The following is a 22,324-nucleotide window of genomic DNA, read 5'->3' on the forward strand; positions in this document are numbered from 1 at the left end:
GTGATGTTGTGACACTGAGGATCTAATGCAAGGTTTAAAAAAAAAAAAAAAACCTCTGTACTTTTAAAGTAGAAGCACAGGTTGAAAATGAACGCAGTGTAGCTGTGTTTTTGTGATATTCGATTGCACATGAGGTGTTTTTCACAACAAGTGAAGAAATATCAGATTGAGAAAAGTCTCCTAACTTCCCTAAAGCAACTTCCCTTTTTCAACAAAGCTTAAAAACTGCTTTCTTAGCTCATGGAAAGTGTTGAAGATGCGTGTTTTCCCAAAAAAGATGTTCAGGTTTAGACTTAATCAGAGTCTGGGCTCTCGGAGGGCTCGGGGTAGTGCCGTGGCACCGAGGAGCTGACATAATAAAGACCTCTGTATCTCTGTATTGTTTTTTTAATGCTCAGATAATTTTATTTAAGTTTGAAAAGTCAACAAATGTCTTGTTTTCTCTGAGCCAACAGTTGAGAACTTAGATATTGAATTTTTAATGTCAATACAGTTTGAGAAACAGGAAGTTTAGATAGGAGTTGGTAAGATGTTTGAGTGGATATTTGCATGGACTTCAATGCATTTGACGAAAGACCAAGAGTGACACTAAAATGGGTCTTTGACGGTCAGGACCAACGAGCTAGGGCTGCACAATATATCATTTTAGTTGTTGTCATGGCGATATCAACTGGGACAATAAACCCAGGACTCGGATTTCTTTGTTAGTTGAAAGAAAATCTCAGCAAACTTAGTTTAGAGCGTTTTAAATTCAACGAGCGATTTGTTGAGTTTTAGCAGAACACTGAAAGCAGCAGAACTGAGAACCCTTCAAGATGGATGGATGGATGGAGAGATGGATGGATGGATGGATGGAGAGATGGATGGAGAGATGGATGGATAGATGATGGATGGATGGATAGATGATGGATGGATGGATAGATGATAGATGGATGGATAGATGATGGATGGATGATAGATGGATAGATAGATGATGGATGGATGGATAGATGATTGATGGATGGATGGAGAGATGGATGGATAGATGATGGATGGATGGATGGATGATAGATGGATAGATAGATGATGGATGGATGGATAGATAGATGATGGATGGATGGAGAGATGGATGGATGGAGGGATGGAGAGATGGATGGATGGAGGGATGGATGGATATTGATCCCAAGAAAAATGGGGAAATTACGATGTTACAGCAGCAAAATCAGTCGCACAGAATATAAATGAAATACTAGTAAAAATATACATGAAATAATAATAGGAATAAAAGAAAAAAGATTTGAAGATGTACAGGATTGGAAAGCGAAATGTGCAACTGCTTAGATAATATGCTAAAATGTAAATAAATATAATATAAATATCTCTTTTAGATTATCACAAGTAACGTCTTTGTCGCCATATTCGGTGTTTGAACCTCGCAGGTGGAGCAGCACAACAGTGAGATGCAGCAGAGCTTCTCTCAGCGGATGGAGGGAGCGCTGAGCAGCATGCAGCGCTGCATCCAGCAGCACGGAGACCAGCACCACCGCATGCTGGGCAGCTACTCACAGGCCATCGGTGAGACCAGGGCCCCAGACCAGGGCCCCAGACCAGGGTCCCGCTGGAGGAGCAGTTAGCAGGGTCGATAGAATCTGAAGTGTTAGTCCTCTGAAGACCAGGGATGTGCTAAAAAAAATGCTATTGCAATCTTGCATATTCAGTATCTTAAACAAGTTAAAATGGACTTCATTGATCCCATAATCTTGCATATTCATTTGAATAAGATCAGTTAAGATGGACTTTATTGATCCCATAATCTTGCATATCCAGTTAAATAAGATAAATTAAGATGGACTTCATTGATCCCCTAATCTTGCATATCCAGTTAAATAAGATCAGTTAAAATGGACTTTATTGATCCCATAATCTTGCATATTCATTTGAATAAGATCAGTTAAGATGGACTTTATTGATCCCCTAATCTTGCATATCCAGTTAAATAAGATCAGTTAAAATGGACTTTATTGATCCCATAATCTTGCATATTCATTTGAATAAGATCAGTTAAGATGGACTTTATTGATCCCCTAATCTTGCATATCCAGTTAAATAAGATAAATTAAGATGGACTTTATTGATCCCATAATGGGGAAATTGACTTTCCACAGCAGCTCATGCAGCCCAAGAAATAACAAAATACACGAGGAATAAAATAGGAAAATAACAAATAAGAAGGATATATATTTATATTGTAGAGTCTGAGAGCTTTTCTTCTTCTTCTCTGTGCAGACGGCGTGCGCGTGATGAACGAGGCGGCGCTGAAAGGCGCCCTGGTCACCGTGGCGTCCTTCGTCGGAGACGTGGGGACGCTGGTGTCCGACGGCGTGTCCCGCTGCCGGGACCGGGTGCAGCAGCAGGAGACGCTGTGTCTGCAGGACAGGGACAGCCTGCTGCAGCTGCTGGTGAGGACACGGGCAGTCTGGCGTGTCCCGCTCCTTCTCCACAGCGCTGTGGAGTAAGGTCGGGCTGCACCACAGATGCATTCTGGGAGGAGGGGGGGGGGGGGAATCTGGGTTGTTTGTGTTTCTTTAACCCTTGTGTTGTCCCCATGTTGTCCCCATGTTGCCCCCATGTTGCCCCCATGTTGTCCTCATGTTGTCCCCATGTTGTCCCCATGTTGTCTTCATGTTGTCCTCATGTTGTCCTCATGTTGCCCTCATGTTGTCTTCATGTTGTCCTCATGTTGTCCCCATGTTGTCCCCATGTTGTCTTCATGTTGTCTTCATGTTGTCTTCATGTTGTCCCCATGTTGTCCCCATGTTGTCTTCATGTTGTCCTCATGTTGCCCTCATGTTGCCCTCATGTTGTCGTCATGTTGTCGTCATGTTGTCGTCATGTTGTCCTCATGTTGTCCCCATGTTGTCCTCATGTTGTCTTCATGTTGTCCCCATGTTGTCCCCATGTTGTCCTATATCAATGTCCTTTTTAATTCCCCAAAATAACATGATTGATTCCAACGCTCTTTGCCAAGTACAAATCTCTACTTTCATTAATTTTGGGTCTTATTCTATTTTATAGCATTGTAAAACAAATGGAAGTGTTGTTGAAATAGTATGAGTAAAAGTTGACATATTCCAGTCTGTGATTATCATCAACATCCATTCCTTTAATTTTAGTCTCAATAATTCCTAATTTCTGCTTTTCTAACTCAAACATTAGGTATAATTTCCTATAAATGAGGTTTATTGACCATAAATTCCAAAAATATCTGTAAAACTAAAGTATGACAAACTTCGTACAAAAGCATCAAAAGTGATGAAATAAGGGACAAAAACTTGTAAAGTTAAAAACCCTCGAGGCCTCAGCAAAAGTGTTGATTTTTCACTTTTGACGGGAAAACAGGATTAACCCTCCTGTTGTTATCCCGGGTTAAATCTGACCCTTTAAACAATGTCCTATATTTGAAATAGGAGTTTCTCATTTATTTATTTTTTTTTAAATTATTTTTATTGTTTTAGAGAAGGTTATTTTACAGTGCAACAGTAAAATGACATTTGTAACAAGACACCCTTCTATTAACCCCATACCAACCCCAACAACCCCTTATGCCGAGGAAAATTAAATAATTAATTAATAAATGATAAATAACAATTAAAAAAAAAAAAAAAAAAAACGTATGTCCCCAATAGTTACGAAGAGGGACGAGCAGTAAGTCCTTCAAAGTAAGTCAGTAAAGGGTCCCAAGTTTTGTAAAATTTTTTAGATGTACCTCTGAGGGAGAATTTGATTTTTTTCTAATGTTAGAAACATCATAATGTCAGAAAGCCACCTGGAGGCTTTTGGTGGTGTAGATGATTGAAATATGAGTTTCTTTTTAACCAAATTACCATAAAATGGATTGAATTCCTTCCAACGCTCTTTATAAATACAACTGATCACTTTCATTCCTCTGATCTTAACTATTAGTCAAAATAATTCATAATTTCTGCTTTTTAACTAAAATGTTAGGTATAATTCTAAATAAATGAGGGTTATTGACCACGAATTCCAAAAAGTACAGAGTATAGAACTACTGGTAGAAAGATGGTGGTAGTTGAAATTTTAACAAATCTCTGAAAAAGGGAAGAAAATGTCAAGTCTTTGTCTGTTTTTAACCCGGGAGGACAACACGAGGGTTAAACCAATCACAATCACACACTTGGCAAGGTCTCAGGAAGGAACTTGTTGTGGTGAAACATTTGCACCCCGCTCAAAAAAAAACTCCACATCCAAAATTAGAGGAAGTTACCTGTCGACACAATACAGTAACGTGAGCTATTAGAATCAGCTGATACGTGGTTACGCCTCATTATCTCTTACCAGTGTACAACGTCCACAGTAGTCCCACCAATCGGTCTCAAAACGTCCCAGTTAGAGAGGAGACGCCCTAAATATATTCTTAGCAAATCTGTACAATCGTTCCCTGGAAGAATCGAGCAGGTCGGCCTTGTTTCTTCAAAAAGCTTCGTAGCTTGAAGTTCGTTGTTTCTCAAAGTGACTTTTGAGAATCCAGACTGGGACAAGGACAACCTCTTCAGTGGAAGAGAGAAGATGAGGGTTTTCTCAAGGTTTTCTGGAGGTTTTATGGGTTAAAGCTAGTGATTTTCATCTATCTATCTACACATCCATCTATGCATGCATCTATCTATCTACACATCTATCTATCTACCCATTCATCCATCCATCCATCTAGTCATCTATGCATCCATCTAGTCATCTATGCATCCATCTAGTCATCTATGCATCCATCTAGTCATCTCTGCATCCATCTAGTCATCTATGCATCCATCTATGCATGCATGCCTCTATGCATGCGCGCATGCCTCTATGCATGCCTCTATGCATGCATAGATGCGTACGTGCATGCATCTACGCGTGCGTGCATGCATAGATGCGTACGTGCATGCATCTGTGCGTGCATGCATCTGTGCGTGCATGCCTCTGTGCATCGGTGCGTGCGTGCGTGCATGCATCGGTGCGTGCGTGCATGCATCGGTGCGTGCGTGCATGCATCGGTGCGTGCGTGCATGCCTCGGGCGTGCGTGCATGCATCCATCAATCTATGCATGCGTGCATGCATCCATCAATCTATGCATGCATGCATCCATGTATGCATGCATGCAGGCATGCATCTATCATCCATCCATCATCTATGCATGCATCCATCTATCCATCATCTATGCATGCATCCATCTATCCATCTCCAAATTATTTAATCAAAGTTCAGTTTTCCTCAGATATTTCTTCCAATCAGGTTGGGGAAATCCCATTTGAAACCGGACTAGGCTCATTGTTGGACACAAACCATATCTTTGTGTGTGTAGGAAGAGCATCGGCAGGACATGGAGGATGTGCTGGTGGCCCGGACCCTGATGGGTCTGTCGGCCGTGAAGGAGCTCAACGACACTCTGAGAGCCACCGTGGAGACGCAGCGCGCTCTGGCCAACAAGGTGACTCAACACCTGTCTTCTTTCTGAACAAATAATCCACATTTTTAAACATGAAAATGTATATTCAAATATTATAAGAATAAGAAAAGGGCACTACCGCAGCTATCAGCCCTCAACTAGGGTGTAGTCTCTCTGCCGGTGCCCAAACTTGACCAGTATTTCCCTCCACTATCCTCGGGTCCTTCATCATGCATTTGTGTTTTTTAATCATTACTCAATTACTCAAGAGAGCTCTGCTTCTCCAGACTCTCCCAAAGCTCTGGGTATAAGTCTTGACTTGAGTGTGAGGTAAACTGGGAGTTGTGAATATCTGAAGCCATTCTGGGAGGATACGCGTTTTAGTTTTGAGTAATGCACTCGGGTACAAGGTTCCTTTCTCATGCGTAGTCTTATACCTGGGTCATATTTCACCTGTAACAGTACAGAGGGACAGGGACCTGGTCAAGATACCAGGTCCCTGGTCAAGATACTCCTCACAGCAAAGAGGAAGGTGATAACCAGAAACTGGTATAAGCCTAAATTGTCCTAAACGGCGACAGTGGTGTGATGTCACACAGGAAATAAGGGCAATGGAAATGTTGACTTTTGTACTAGGTTTGAGAGAAGGGACGTAAACCAAAAGATGGCATGAGTGGACACTTTACTTAAATAAAGCGTAAGGACATTGGTTCACAGCTTGGACTCGGTGGATAAAGCATCGACTTGAAATGTATGTTTTTTTTAATTTCTCTTATTTTGGAAATCATCACCTTTTCGCACAGGAGTTCCCCCATCTCCCTCCTTTTTTATTTTTATATTTTTTCATATATCACTCACAAATTGAGGCGACTGATCAGTGTATAATGTACTGAATATTCAATGAAAATTAAAATAAAAAAATACACTCACCGGCCACTTTATTAGGTACACCTGTCCAACTGCTCGTTAACACTTAATTTCTAAGCAGCCAATCACATGGCGGCAACTCAGTGCATTTAGGCATGTAGACATGGTCAAGAGAATCTCCTGCATTTCAAACCGAGCATCAGTATGGGGAAGAAAGGTGATTTGAGTGACTTTGAACGTGGCATGATTGTTGGTGCCAGAAGGGCTGGTCTGAGTATTTCAGAAACTGCTAATCTACTGGGATTTTCACGCACAACCATCTCTAGGGTTTACAGAGAATGGTCCGAAAAGAAAAAACATCCAGTGAGCGGCAGTTCTGTGGGCGGAAATGCCTTGTTGATGCCAGAGGTCAGAGGAGAATGGCCAGACTGGTTCGAGCTGATAGAAGGGCAACAGTGACTCAAATAACCACCCGTTACAACAAGGTGGGCAGAAGAGCATCTCTGAACGCACAGTACGTCCAACTTTGAGGCAGATGGGCTACAGCAGCAGAAGACCACATCGGGTGCCACTCCTTTCAGCTAAGAACAGGAAACTGAGACTACAATTTGCACAAGCTCATCGAAATTGGACAATAGAAGATTGGAAAAACGTTGCCTGGTCTGATGAGTCTCGATTTCTGCTGCGACAGTCGGATGGTAGGGTCAGAATTTGGCGTCTACAACATGAAAGCATGATCCATCCTGCCTTGTATCAACGGTTCAGGCTGGTGGTGGTGGTGTCATGGTGTGGGGAATATTTTCTTGGCACTCTTTGGGCCCCTTGGTACCAATTGAGCATCGTTGCAACGCCACAGCCTACCTGAGTATTGTTGCTGACCATGTCCATCCCTTTATGACCATAATGTACCCAACTTCTGATGGCTACTTTCAGCAGGATAATGCGCATGTCATAAAGCTGGAATCATCACAGACTGGTTTCTTGAACATGACAATGAGTTCGCTGTACTCAAATGGCCTCCACAGTCACCAGATCTCAATCCAATAGAGCATCTTTGGGATGTTGGAACGGGAGATTCGCATCATGGATGTGCAGCCGACAAATCTGCGGCAACTGTGTGATGCCATCATGTCATATGGACCTCCCTGAGGAATGCTTCCAGCACCTTGTTGAATCTATGCCACGAAGAATTGAGGCAGTTCTGAAGGCAAAAGGGGGTCCACCCGTTACTAGCATGGGGTACCTAATAAAGTGGCCGGTGAGTGTTATATTCAAATGTCATTTTTGGCCCGTTTGACAGCCCTAGATTTTAAAGACTCAATGACAGGAATCACCTGAATCTGTGTTTTAGGATCTGAGTGGTTTCACTTGGATTTGAACCCTTTTTTTACACCCTCACAGACTTGTCCTCACCTGTGCTAAACCCTTCACAAATTGAGGTGACAGATCAGTTGTAATAGTGTACTGAATATTCAATAAGAACTTAAGTAAAAAATAAAATAATAAAAAAACAACAATTATTCACATGTCACTTTTGGCCCATTTGACAGACCTGGTTTTGACCAAAGAATCAATGACATGAATCACCTGGAATTATATTTTAGGATCTGAGTGGTGTCACTTTGACCTGAACCCTTTTAATATTTTTTAACACACCTGTGCTCACCTTTGCTAAACCCTTCTCCTCGTCTCCGTCCCCTCCCGCGTGTCTCCCAGGTGGAGGCGATGAAGGAGGTGGGGTTGGTGTTCGGCGGCGTGGTGCGGGAGCTGGCCGGGCTGCGGGAGGAGGCGGTGCGGGGCCTCGGCTCGCTGCAGGCCCAACACGGCAAGCTGGAGGACGAGATCCGACGGGCGCGGGACCGGCACCAGGCGGTAAGAGCGTGGTCAGACTGCCGGCGTGGGTCTGGCAACAACGCGGCTCTTTCCATTCATTTTGGATGGGGGTAGTGCGTTTAGGCAGGGTGGGGGGGGACAAACGACACTCAAAAAAAACACTTGAAAAGTTGAAATGGACTAAACTTTTGGAGAACTGCAACCCAACGTCATGTGTCGGTTTATCTTAATTTTAAAAATGGGGGAAAATCCAACCTTTTAAGGACACCAATTTTCTTTGTGAATGAATAATATATTGAAAAATGAATAAACGTTGTTTCTTTTAAAATACAGGGGGCATAAGGAGAAATTACAATTTGCACTCTGTTGTTATTACACACAGGCCTGAACTATACACACACACACACGCTCAGGACCTATACATGCACTAATGGAGAGATGTCAGAGAGGGGGGTGGGGGGGGGTGGCATGGAAAGGCGCCCCAAGCAGGTAGGGGTTCGGTGCCTTGCTCAAGGGCACCTTTGCAGTGTCCAGGAGGTGATTCCCATAGAGGCGGGCACATTTTTACTATTAAAGGCTGTTACCAGCAAACCAGCGATTAAACCAGCTGGAATAAAACCATGCAAATCTCTAGGTATGGTGAAGGGTATGTGATGATGGGGGGCTAATTAAATTAATTAAATTTAAAAAAAAAAGGCATTAAGATCAATTTCCATGCAAGATGTAATTTTTTTTTTGTTATTTATTCCTCTTATTTTAGTCAACGTTACAACATGAACCTACAATCAACATTGTATAAAGATTACTTGAGCTTTGTTGTAGGCTTTAAAACACAACAGGACGTCGCACAAATTACCCGTTTTGATTGAAATTGAAAATTGCTGGATCAATATTTATTCATTTTAATGTGAATCCCCCCCCATAAGACCACTCCTCGATGCAGATGGACTCTTCCACCAGCTCTTGTCCCGCTTGCAAAGTCATTTTCAGCTTAAAGTTCCCAGGTGTCTGAATTCAGGAATAGAGCAGCTTTAAGTTTAGATTCTGCCCAATTCAACACATTATACACATTTCTTTCATGGCAGAATTTCAGGTTCACAAATGGTTTCTCGCTTCAACCGCTGAATTTTTATCTGTCCACTCGAAGCCGATTTTAAAATGTGTCAACGCATCAGTTTCCAGAGGTTTCACCCAAAAAATATCATCAAATTTCATCCGTTTCAGTGCAAAATTGAAATAAACTTCACTACATGAACCAGATCTTTTTCCACTAGAGAAATAAACCAAAGCGTAAAAACTGGTCAGATCAGATTTAACTTTTTCCACAAACTGAATTAGTTATTATTTTTTATCTTTTTAGTTTTGTGTACGCAAACCAAAACTAGCATTCTTCCGTTTTTCCACGTCTTATAAATAGGTCGTTGTATCGGTCCCGGAATGCTAAATGAGGCTAACGGTGTTGCTGGTCTTCCTGTTCTCAGGGCATGAAGCAGACCATGCAGTTCCTGCAGGACCAGCTCAACCTGCTCACCATGGAGGCCCAGCAGGACTACACGGACCTGCACTCCTCCTCCAGAGCTCTGCAGAAACCTCTACAGACCCTCCAGGAGAACATCAGCAGGTCAGTCACAGACACACGTCCATTTTATTTAAAAAAAAAAACACACACACACACACACACACACACACGTGTGTAATGTTTTCCTTCCAGCAGGGGGCGCTACTGGCTCCAAAAAGAAGTCTGTTCCTATAGAAGTCTCTGAGAAAATGAGCCTGTTGCTCACTTAACTTTTATGTACTGCTTGTTTTTATGCTGCTTGTTCAACAGCTGTTTGTTATATTTACTAAATATACCACTAGATGCTCATGGAAAGGCACCCCGAGCAGCTGGGGGGGGTTTGGTACCTTGCTCAAGACCAGTCCACCACCCAACTTTGGTCTGTTAGGGGACTTGAACCAGCGACCCTCTGTTCCAGCTCCCTAAGGACCGAGCTACTGCCCCCCCCCCCCATTGCTATTTTTATTCAATTATTTTCTTCATTTTTATTTTTCAACTCTCATGATTCTTGTGCTCTGCTGATGGCTAAAGCGTCTTTAGGGGAGCAAAAAATTCCTCTATGTAGAAAATAAAATGGCGTCGGTTATTTTTACAATCTCTGGTTTATGTCCCATTAATGCCCCCCCCCACCATCTTGTCTTCCCTGTGTGCAGCGGGTGCAGCTCAGTGGAGCATCAGGCCTCGGCCCAGGCGGACCTCCTCTCCTCCACCTCCTCCTCCCTCGCCTCCTCCCTCCGTCTGACCGCCGACGAGAGTAAGCAGGCTCTGGACGAGCTGACGGGGTGCTGCTCGCACCTCCACAGCTCCGTCTCCGGTACGTCCTCTCCTCCACTATCATCATTTAACCCTCATGTTGTCCTCATGTTGTCTTCATGTTGTCTTCATGTTGTCTTCATGTTGCCCTCATGTTGCCCTCATGTTGCCCTCATGTTGCCCTCATGTTGCCCTCATGTTGCCCTCATGTTGTCCCCATCTTGTCCCCATCTTGTCCTCAAGTTGCCCACATGTTGTCTTCATCTTGTCCTCATGTTGCCTTCATGTTGTCCCCATCTTGTCCCCATCTTGTCCACATGTTGCCCTCATGTTGCCCTCATGTTGCCCTCATGTTGCCCTCATGTTGCCCTCATGTTGTCCTCATGTTGTCCTCATGTTGCCCTCATGTTGCCCCCATCTTGTCCCCATGTTGCCCTCATGTTGCCCTCATGTTGCCCTCATGTTGTCCTCATGTTGTCCTCATGTTGTCCTCATGTTGTCTTCATGTTGTCTTCATGTTGTCTTCATGTTGTCCTCATGTTGTCCCCATGTTGTCTTCATGTTGTCTTCATGTTGTCCCCATGTTGTCCTCATGTTGTCCACATGTTGTCCTCATGTTGTCCTCATGTTGTCCCCATGTTGTCCCCATGTTGTCCCCATGTTGTCCTCATGTTGTCCACATGTTGTCCTATATCAATGTTCTTTTTAATTCCCCAAAATAACATGATTGATTCCAACGCTCTTTGCCAAGTACAAATCTCTACTTTCATTAATTTTGGGTCTTATTCTATTTTATAGCATTGTAAAACAAAGTGAAGTGTTGTTGAAATAGTGTTGAGTAAAAGTTGACATATTCCAGTCTGTGATTATCATCAACATCCATTCCTTTAATTTTAGTCTCAATAATTCCTAATTGCTGCTTTTCTAACTCAATCATTAGGTATAATTTCCTAAAAAATGAGGTTTAATGACCATGGATTCCAAAAATCTGGCTCTCAGCTGACCTGATCTGATCAGCTGATTGGTTCAGAATTGACTGAACGTGACATACGTTATATTGCTTTTGAATCTTAGGGATTTTAATCGCCATTTGTCTGATTTTTAAGCCGGATTCTGAACAGAACACATGTGCAGCTGAAGGTGAAGTTTGGAATTCAGAGAGATTACATCTGGTCTAACTACAGTCTGTTGTTAATTATCATCAGCAACAGATCACATGTAGAGCATTTAACAGCTGCTCTGTCTAAATAAAACAGCTGGAGACTGTGCAAGCTGATAAATTGGGGTCTGATGACGTTTTATTAAATCGGTCCCAACAGGATGTGAGTGTTTGTGTGACTTCCTGTTAGAGCCTGAAAGCTGCAGGAAACGGCTGAAAACTGTCAGTCTTGAGCGTCACACACACACACACACACACACACACACAAACACACAGAGGCTGCTGCCGTCTGCTCTCATCCCCTTAAAAGGCGAGGTGCAGGTTATCTTGAACATGTAAACCTCTTGCATTAGACCCCACGAGTACAAATGTTGTGATTTAGCGCTATATAGACTGAAAAGGAGCATAGTAGGGGCTCTTTAAACCCACATCTGCAGAGCATTCAGTGTGCGTTTAGTGCTGATGATGGGGACTCGTGCTGGGGTCCGCTGTCCGTCTTGAGCATGGCTTTTTTGACACACACACACACACACACACACACTTACACACTTACACACACACACACAGGCTGCTGCCGCCTGCTCTCATCCCCTTAACAGCATTGGTAATGTTGTAGTTTCTGTTCCTGCGTTTCGTTTATTCCACACACACTCTGAAAAATATACATATATATATATATAAATACAGATAGTAAAGATATCCAGTTGCAAGTACTTACTTTTTCAATATTATTTATGGTTACCTACTTTTGCTAAACTATTTTAATTACATACTTAACTTAATTTAATGTCACTCACTTACGCTGCAATATGGCAAACGCACTTTACAAAATCTTTCATTTGATGTCACTTACATCCAGCCCCCCCCCCTCTGCTCACTGTCTGCTGCTTGTGTTTGTGTTTGCTTGTGTGTTTGCTTGTTTTTGCTCTAATGTAGAACATGCTGCTGCTGTAACAAGGAACTTTCCCCTCTGTGGGATGAACAAAGTCTAATCTAATCCATGATGAATGTGATGCTGAAAAGGAGCATAATAGTGGCTCTTTAAACATTCAGTGTGCGTTTAGTGCTGATGATGGGGACTCGTGTGTGTGTGTGTGTGTGTGTGTGTGTGTGTGTGTGTGTGTGTGTGTGGGTGTGTGTGTGTGTGGGTGTGTGTGTGTGTGTGGTGTGTGTGTGTGTGTGTGTGTGTGTGTGTGTGTGTGTGTGTGTGTGTGTGTGTGTGTGTGTGTGTGTGTGTGTGTGTGTGTGTGTGTGTGCGCAGGTCTGGTCCAGCGGGACCTCCAGTGGACCTCCAAAGCCCGGGACCATGCAGAGACTCAAGCCCAGGAACACCTCTCGCTGTCGGGGAAGATTTCCACTGAGGCTCAGGCCCTCTGTCAGGTAAAAAAACGCCCTCTGACCTCTGCGGTTTTGCGTCTTTTTAGTTGGACTCATTCATAATGTTCCACACCAGATTTACCGTGGAGTATCGCTTTAAGAGAACACACTAAATATCGTATTTATTGATAATTGACATATGGTACATGGAATGTCATTTAAGTCTATATTAAATGAATATGTCTATATTAATTTGGCTTAGGAATAAATAAGGCAATAACAATCTTTTTGGACAAGTACATTTAACTTGTCCAAAGATTTCTCATTTAAAATATTTATTTATTAAACTGTACTCACTCCTTTATGTATTAACATTTCATTAAATGCATTTCTTGCCTCATTTAGTAACAATTTCATAGGCTTATTTATGTAATACCTTAGCTGGAATTCCATATTTGTTATAGGTTTTTATCTATTAAGTGCAAGTGTGTTTTTAATGTTGTTATTAGATATGTTGTTTTTTTTAGGATGCAGCACAGGTTAAAGCCCAATCCAAATTCCCTGCAATGTAGGACAATAAATCTTGAAAAATCTACATTTCTAAAAGTCTTAAGAAGTGTGTATCTTAATTTCACAAAACCTCTTGAAGAATAACATATTGAAGATGATTTCTGCAGCTGAATCCGTCCCCGCGGGGATCATTTAAATGGGGGAACAGATTTGGGGATTTTCTAACCCATTTATATACATGGATACGGTTGCTCTCCGGACTCAGGCCTGTGAGCCAGCACCCCCACCCCCCCTTTTCTCACTGCACTACCTACACTTTATATCTTTGACTTTATATTTTGTATTATCTTATATTCTTATATTTTTTGTGTCAACGCTGTTAAAGGTGTTGCTTTAATCTCGTTGCACAAGTACCGTGTTGTTGTGTATAATGACAATAAAGGCATTCTATCTATCTTATTATTATTTTTTATTAAGTTTTATTGCTATTCGGATGTGCACCAAGTAGGAGGCACACAGGATGTTCCAGTTTCTTATACTGCTGCTGTTTGAGTTTTCACTGTATCACAACAAAAGCGTCACCTGGGAGACGAACGAAACCCTGACCCTCCATCTTGTGTCCAGAGCGTGGAGACGCGCTGCGCCGACCAGCTCCGCACAGCCGAGGAGGATCTGACCAGTCGGGGGGCGGAGGCGACGCGGTCTCTGGTGGCCGTGCAGGACCAGACCTCCGCGGACCGGGCGGTCCTGGACCAGCAGCGGGCCGAGCTGCGGGACCACGTGGAGACGAGCCAGGAGCTGGTCCAGGGCTTCCTGCAGGAGGAGCTGCAGCAGGACCGGCCCACCGGTACGTGGTCTAACCCGGGCGTAGGCCGGCGCGGTTAATCGTTGGAAATTCACGATCTCAACTCACCCTGTTCACGATTTCACTTTTAAATTCCTTTTTTTTTTCTTTTTTCTTTTTTAATGACTTAATTTTACGAGCTGACTGTGTCACAATTTTTATTTTATTTTAAAGATTTTTTTTTGTTTTTTACTTTTTCAAGAATTTTTTTTTTTTCTTTGTAAAGATTTTTTTTTGTCTTTTTAAAGAATTTTTTTCTTTCTTTTAATGATTTTTTTTCTTTTAATTTTTTTTTTATTTTTAAAGGAAATTAATTTTTTCTTTAAAGATTTTTTTGTCTTTTTTAAAGATTATTTTTGTCTTTTTAAAGATTTTTTTCTGTTTAAAGATTTTTTTTTTAATTTTGTTATTTTTCTTTTTAAAGAATTTTTTTTTTAAAGGAAAATTAATTTTTTTTTCTTTTAAAGAAAAATTAATTTCTCTTTGACTTAATTTAATTTTTTGAGCCGACTGCGTCATACTTTTTTTTTAGAAAAATTATTTTTCTTAATTATGATTTAATTTTAAATTTACATTTTTTTTTTACAATTTTTTTTTTTCATGACTTAATTTTACGAGCCGACTGCGTCACAATTTTTTTTTTTTAAAGACATTTTTTTTATTTTTAAGAATTTTGTTTGTTTTTAAAGGAAAATAATTTCTCTTTGACTAAATTTACTTAATTCTAATTTAATTTTACGAGCCGACAGCATCAAAAATATTTTTTTCTTTTAAAGAAAAATTAATTTCTCTTTGACTTAATTTACGAGCCGACTGCGTCATACTTTTTTTTTTTTTTTTTTTTAGAAAAATTAAAAAAAATTTAATTTAATTTTACATAAACATTTTTTTTTCTTTTTCTTTATGACTTAATTTAATTTGACAAGCACTAATACTAAAAAAGGTGCTAATTTGGCTCTGCTACTTCTCAGTCTGTCCCTTTTTTTTTTTTTGGTTTCGGTTTCATTTACCACTGAGTCTCAGTTAATGACACACACACACACACACACACACACACACACACCCCAACACATCTCATTTATTAAATCATTGCTTTTAGCATTCAAACCACGTTTTGTGTCCATTGTCTTAATTTTGACTTCCTTGATTTTTTTTTTTTTTAACTGCATGTCTGTTCCTTGCGTTGCCTTCAGGCGCGACCCCTCAGCGTCGGGAGTTTGTGTATCCCCGGCAGCTGGAGAAGTCTCTGAGCCGCAGCGAGCTGCTGGAGAGCCTGCGGAGGAGGCAGGAGGCGCTGCAGGCCGCCATGGAGAAGGAGCAGCAGCAGCAGCAGGAGGAAGAGGAGGAAGAGGAGGAGGAGGATCACGTACGTTCACTTTCACTTATTTAACTCCCAGTTAGTCGCGTTTAATTCATTTTAAATGCAGCACCCGAGCCAAATACTCAATCTCATCTGTACTACGGTGACTTACTCTTGCTATATTATTTAGTTAAATGTTCTATTTTAATTTCACGTCACTTATTCACTTTGATATGAAGTCATTAATACTGACGTCATTGAGCATAAGTTGCATTGTGCCGTGGCCACCGAACTTTAACACCTTAACCACATCGTTTAAATAATGCCACTTTGCATTAATTCAGTGCTTTTTGCACGTTGTTGTTTTCCTGGTTGTTGTTGTTGTTGTTGTTGTTGTTTTACTGTTGGTAACATCTGCTGCTGTAATAGAGCAACTGTGGGATGAATTAAGTCTAAATCTCATCTCTCTAATCTCTAAAATATAACTTTTAAAGAAATCTAATGACTGTAGTTTTTAGCCGGTTTTGTCTTTAAGATTTTTTAGTGTTATTTGTGTATTTATTTATTTATTTATTTATTATCTGTCTCTAGCTTTTCCAGTGTCTTACACACAGATTTGGTGATTATAACGGGCCAAAATGATTTTTAAAAAAAAGACGCAGAACTACCACAAAGAGACACAAACCGACCACATAGAGACGTCAAAACAACCCCAAAAAGACCCCAAAAGAGACTTAAATGTATCAGGGAAATTGCACTTTTTTAACCCTCGTTTTGTCTTCCAGCCAAAATTGAAAATCAACGCTTTTGTTGACGTTTGTTGTCAATGATTTTAACTTTTTCTTACGTTTTTGTCCCTTTTTTTTTTTTAACACTTATGACGTTTCCAACACTACGTAACACAAACTTATTAACTTTAGTTTTACAGTTATTGTTGGATTTTATGGTCAATAAACCTCATTTATAGGAAATTATACCTAATGTTTGAGTTAGAAAAGCAGAAATTAGGAATTATTGAGACTAAAATTAAAGGAATGGATGTTGATGATAATCACAGACTGGAATATGTCAACTTTTACTCAACACTATTTCAACAACACTTCCATTTGTTTTACAATGCTATAAAATATAATAAGACCCAAAATTAATGAAAGTAGAGATTTGTACTTGGCAAAGAGCGTTGGAATCAATCATGTTATTTTGGGGAATTAAAAAGAACACTGATATAGGACAACATGAGGACAACATGGGGACAACATGAGGACAACATGAGGACAACATGAGGGCAACATGAGGACAACATGAAGACAACATGGGACAACATGAGGGCAACATAAGGACAACATGAGGACAACATGGGGACAACATGGGGACAACATGGGGACGACATGGGGGCGACATGAAGACAACATGGGGGCGACATGATGACGACATGGGGGCGACATGGGGGCGACATGGGGACGACATGGGGGCAACATGGGGACAACATGGGGACAATATTGGGGCGACATGGGGACGACATGGGGGCAATATGGGGCAACATGAAGACAACATGGGGGCGACATGGGGGCGACATGGGGACGACATGGGGGCAACATGGGGACAACATGGGGACAATATTGGGGCGACATGGGGACGACATGGGGGCAACATGATGACAACATGATGACGACATGGGGGCGACATGATGACAACATGGGGGCAACATGATGACAACATGATGACGACATGGGGGCGACATGATGACAACATGGGGGCAACATGATGACAACATGATGACAACATGGGGGCAACATGATGACAACATGATGACGACATGGGGGCAACATGATGACAACATGATGACGACATGGGGGCGACATGATGACGACATGGGGGCAACATGATGACAACATGATGACGACATGGGGGCGACATGATGACAACATGGGGGCAACATGATGACAACATGATGACGACATGGGGGCGACATGATGACAACATGATGACGACATGGGGGCGACATGATGACAACATGATGACGACATGGGGGCGACATGATGACAACATGATGACGACATGGGGGCGACATGATGACAACATGGGGGCAACATGATGACAACATGATGACGACATGATGACAACATGATGACAACATGAGGGCGACATGGGGGCGACATGATGACAACATGGGGCAACATGATGACAACATGATGACAACATGATGACGACATGGGGCGACATGATGACAACATGGGGGCAACATGATGACGACATGGGGGCGACATGATGACAACATGGGGGCGACATGATGACGACATGATGACGACATGATGACGACATGATGACGACATGATGACGACATGATGACGACATGATGACGACATGATGACGACATGATGACGACATGGGGGCGACATGATGACAACATGGGGGCGACATGATGACAACATGATGACGACATGGGGGCGACATGATGACAACATGATGACGACATGGGGGCGACATGATGACGACATGATGACAACATGATGACGACATGGGGGCGACATGATGACAACATGATGACGACATGGGGGCGACATGATGACGACATGATGACGACATGGGGGCGACATGATGACAACATGATGACGACATGGGGGCGACATGATGACAACATGATGACGACATGGGGGCGACATGATGACGACATGGGGGCGACATGATGACAACATGGGGGCGACATGATGACGACATGATGACGACATGGGGGCAACATGATGACAACATGATGACAACATGGGGGCAACATGATGACAACATGATGACATGGGGGCGACATGATGACATGGGGGCGACATGATGACAACATGGGGGCGACATGGGGGCGACATGGGGACGACATGGGGGCAACATGGGGGCGACATGGGGGCGACATGGGGGCAACATGAGGACAACTTTGATACAATATGGGGGCGACATGGGGGCAACATGAGGACAACTTTGATACAATATGGGGACAACATTGAGACAATATGGGGGCGACATGGGGACGACATGGGGACAACATGGGGGCGGCATGGGGGCGACATGAAGACAACATGGGGGCAACATGGGGACAACTTTGATACAATATGGGGGCGACATGGGGGCGACATGGGGGCAACATGGGGACAACTTTGATACAATATGGGGACAACATTGAGACAATATGGGGGCAACATGGGGACAACATGGGGGCGGCATGGGGACAACATGGGGGCGACATGGGGGCGGCATGGGGACAACATGGGGGCTTATTCACTTCAACGTTGTTGGTTTTAATTCCTCTTTTTCGGGTAATTTTGTCTCATTACTGGGATAGATTTGTGGGAGGTTTTCCCAGCATTTGTGCATTAATGTTGATTTTTTTTTTTGCTCCATTTTCCCCTCCACCGCCCCCCCCCCCCACGGTGTCCAGGACTCTCTGGAGGACGAGCTGAGCGCCGGCAACGAGAGCTTGGCCACGGAGCCGTCCTTCATCGACGAGAACCTCGTCTTCAACGAGAGCAACCGGGTTCCCTTCTTCAAGGTGAGCTGCAGAAATCAAACTATTCTATATTTGAACTAACGCTGATTGACCTGTGACGTCGCATTATTAGTATTATTTTTATTATATATTATTATTTTCAACCTCCGGGATGAATCTCTTGTTGTCCCTAGTGCTGTAGAGGAGACATAATCGATATTTTGGGGGGGGGGGGTCGTGCATGCTCAGATTTAAACGGTTTACGACACAACTGTCGTACTGAGATTAGTGAAATCCATGAAATTAATAAAGTTTTGTCATTACAAACAGTGACAGAAGATGGGAATCATTTCAGAAACGTTGTAGCTATCTATGGTTGTTTGATGCTATGCTAACGTTAGCTCAAAACACCATTCAACTGACAGCCTTTGTTGTGTTTGATGCTAACTTGTAGCTAAGCTAGCAGTGAACCATCTTGGTTAAGTAGGTCCATTTTTACTGTGTTGACGTTACAGAAGTCTCTCGTTAGCATCACGTTAGCATCTCGGAGGCTACTTCAGACGTTGCAGAAGTCTCTCGTTAGCATCTCGGAGGCTACTTCAGACGCTACAGAAGTCTCTCGTTAGCATCTCGTTAGCATCTCAGAGGCTACTTCAGACGTTGCAGAAGTCTCTCGTTAGCATCTCGTTAGCATCTCGGAGGCTACTTCAGACGTTGCAGAAGTCTCTCGTTAGCATCTTGTTAGCATCTCGTTAGCATCTCGTTAGCATCTCAGAGGCTACTTCAGACGTTGCAGAAGTCTCTCGTTAGCATCACGTTAGCATCTCGGAGGCTACTTCAGACGCTACAGAAGTCTCTCGTTAGCATCTTGGAGGCTACTTCAGACGTTGCAGAAGTCTCTCGTTAGCATCACGTTAGCATCTCGGAGGCTACTTCAGACGCTACAGAAGTCTCTCGTTAGCATCTCGGAGGCTAACGGGGCTCAAGGTCGAAAAGCTTAACCACGGTCGTGCACGTTCTACTTGACACAGCTTTTAATAATTGTACATTCTTGTAATTTTTTTCCCCAGAAGAAGAAGAAGAAGAAGAGCGGTAAGAAGGAGGCGAAGACGCTCGCCAGGTTTAAAGCGTCCGACAACGACGCCGCGACGCCGCAGAGATCCAAACTCCCGCTCCGCTGTCAGAACTAAGACGACTAACTTCCTTCTTTCTTTTTAAATGTTATTCCGTCGACAACGTCATTACTCTACGACTATCTCGTGTACTTTTTATTAATCTTTGTGTCTTCTACGTGTCGGGATGTCTCGTGAAGTGTCTCTTGTCCTTTTAATATTTGTCTCAGCTGTTTTCAAGTTGCTTGTAAAATTAAAGAGATTTATACTTGTTTTTATACTTCTTGTTGTTGTGGTGGTTGTTGTTGTTCTTGAATTCGTACGAACTTTATTGACGCCGAGAGATGGAACAGGATGACATTGGGTGAGACACTTCTTTTAAAAAAAAAAAAAAGCTGTGGTTAAAAAAAGTACTTTATTTCTCTCTGAAATGTAGTAGAACGAGGGATGAGAAGACTCAAAAAGTACAAGTACTTGTGATTAATAATTATGTCCAAGTGTCGGCTCACGTTGCAGACATTATTAAATGTTTAAATTATCTTTTTAGAAGAACTAATTTAGGATTGTTGTTGTTAAATATAAGTTTTGTTGGATTTTAGCAAATTAACAGTCCAGAACTCGGTCACATACGTAAATAAATATGCACCTTTTTTATAGGTATTACAGCCTTTTTATTTCTAAAAACAGGCTAGTTGTTGTTTGTTTTTGCCAATAAATAGAGTATAAAGTACTGTCATTATACATGAGTGCAGTACTTTAATAATAAGATTAAAGTACTGCACCTTTTACAGTGTCAACGCAAATATAAGAATATAAAATGTAAGTAGAACAGTAAATAAGTATTAATAAATAATAAGTATTAATAAATAAATGAAATTACACAGAATACCAGTGTCTTTTTAGGTTATTATATGTAGTATTATACAGAAGTGAGAGTGTACTTTAGGTATTATATGTAGTATTATACAGAGTGAGAGTGTACTTTAGGTATTTTATGTAGTATTATACAGAGTGAGAGTGTACTTTAGGTATTTATGTAGTATTATACAGAGTGAGAGTGTACTTTAGGTATTATATGTAGTATTATACAGAGTGAGAGTGTACTTTAGGTATTTTATGTAGTATTATACAGAGTGAGAGTGTACTTTAGGTATTATTGTAGTATTATACAGAGTGAGAGTGTACTTTAGGTATTATATGTAGTATTATACAGAGTGAGAGTGTACTTTAGGTATTATTTGTAGTATTATACAGAATGAGAGTGTACTTTAGGTATTATTTGTAGTATTATACAGAGTGAGAGTGTACTTTTAGGGATTATATACATATAGTATTACACAGAATGAGAGTGTTTTTAGGGATTATATACATATACTATTACACAGAATGCCAGTGTACTTTAGGTATTATTTGTAGTATTATACAGAATGCCAGTGTACTTTAGGTATTATTTGTAGTATTATACAGAATGCCAGTGTACTTTAGGTATTATTTGTAGTATTATACAGAATGCCAGTGTACTTTAGGTATTGTACATATAGTATTACACAGTAGGTGGGGGTGGGGGGGGGGGTTTCTCCAAATGTTACTAATGTGATGCATGTAAGTCACCAATGTGGTATGTTAGGGTGTTACTTTATCTCCACGCCCTGCATTACACACTGGGAAAGATACGCATTTGGGAAGTACCCACACTCCGCTTTCGGTTCCTCCCGGTGTAACGGAAAATAACGTCTCCCCGTTCGAATTGTTCATGAACGTAGACGAGATTCGCGTCATTTCCGCTGTGACGTCCGCAAAAACTCAGTTAATCACCAAATGTACAACGGTAACCCCAGTATTTAGCGTCCTTTACGTTTCTTTTAGTGTCCTTAATGTGTGTTTTTGTAAGACTGTTTTTTATTTGTCGGATTTCTGATGTTTTTCAAACGAGTGGCGCACATGATCTGGGCAAGAACGCGCCCTCATTGGTTGGATTAGTCCTGTTAGAGCTGGCTAGCCAATCAGAGGCAAGAGTAGGTAGGCGGGACATTTAGACGTCTTCGGTCAAAGTCTCGATTTAATTCATTATGTTTTATTTTTTTTTAATACATTTTAAGTTGTCGTTTTATCCAGTGTTCCCTATGTGTGGGTTGAGGTGTTATTTCCTCTGCCATGATGTCGTAAATTAATTTCTAAA

At 41.7% G+C, this 22,324-nt stretch overlaps 1 protein-coding gene across 1 annotated transcript in view; it reads left to right on the top strand.

Annotated features, from left to right (window-relative positions):
- kif11 (kinesin family member 11) overlaps positions 1-20,425 on the top strand; it is a gene marked incomplete at its 5' end in the record, with an annotated part of 32,676 nt that extends 12,251 nt beyond the window's left edge. Inside the window, 11 exons of the mRNA XM_032508591.1 lie at positions 1,419-1,554; positions 2,266-2,438; positions 5,340-5,465; positions 8,007-8,162; positions 9,605-9,744; positions 10,335-10,495; positions 12,855-12,973; positions 14,045-14,267; positions 15,458-15,630; positions 18,986-19,096; positions 20,104-20,425. Of these exons, the coding sequence (XP_032364482.1) occupies positions 1,419-1,554; positions 2,266-2,438; positions 5,340-5,465; positions 8,007-8,162; positions 9,605-9,744; positions 10,335-10,495; positions 12,855-12,973; positions 14,045-14,267; positions 15,458-15,630; positions 18,986-19,096; positions 20,104-20,223 (1,638 nt within the window). The remainder of the gene's footprint in view (positions 1-1,418; positions 1,555-2,265; positions 2,439-5,339; positions 5,466-8,006; positions 8,163-9,604; positions 9,745-10,334; positions 10,496-12,854; positions 12,974-14,044; positions 14,268-15,457; positions 15,631-18,985; positions 19,097-20,103) is intronic.
- Between the last annotated feature and the right edge of the window lie 1,899 nt (positions 20,426-22,324).

This window comes from Etheostoma spectabile, unplaced genomic scaffold, assembly GCF_008692095.1.
Source record: "Etheostoma spectabile isolate EspeVRDwgs_2016 unplaced genomic scaffold, UIUC_Espe_1.0 scaffold00008492, whole genome shotgun sequence".
In the NCBI taxonomy this organism is placed as follows: Eukaryota; Metazoa; Chordata; class Actinopteri; order Perciformes; family Percidae; genus Etheostoma; species Etheostoma spectabile.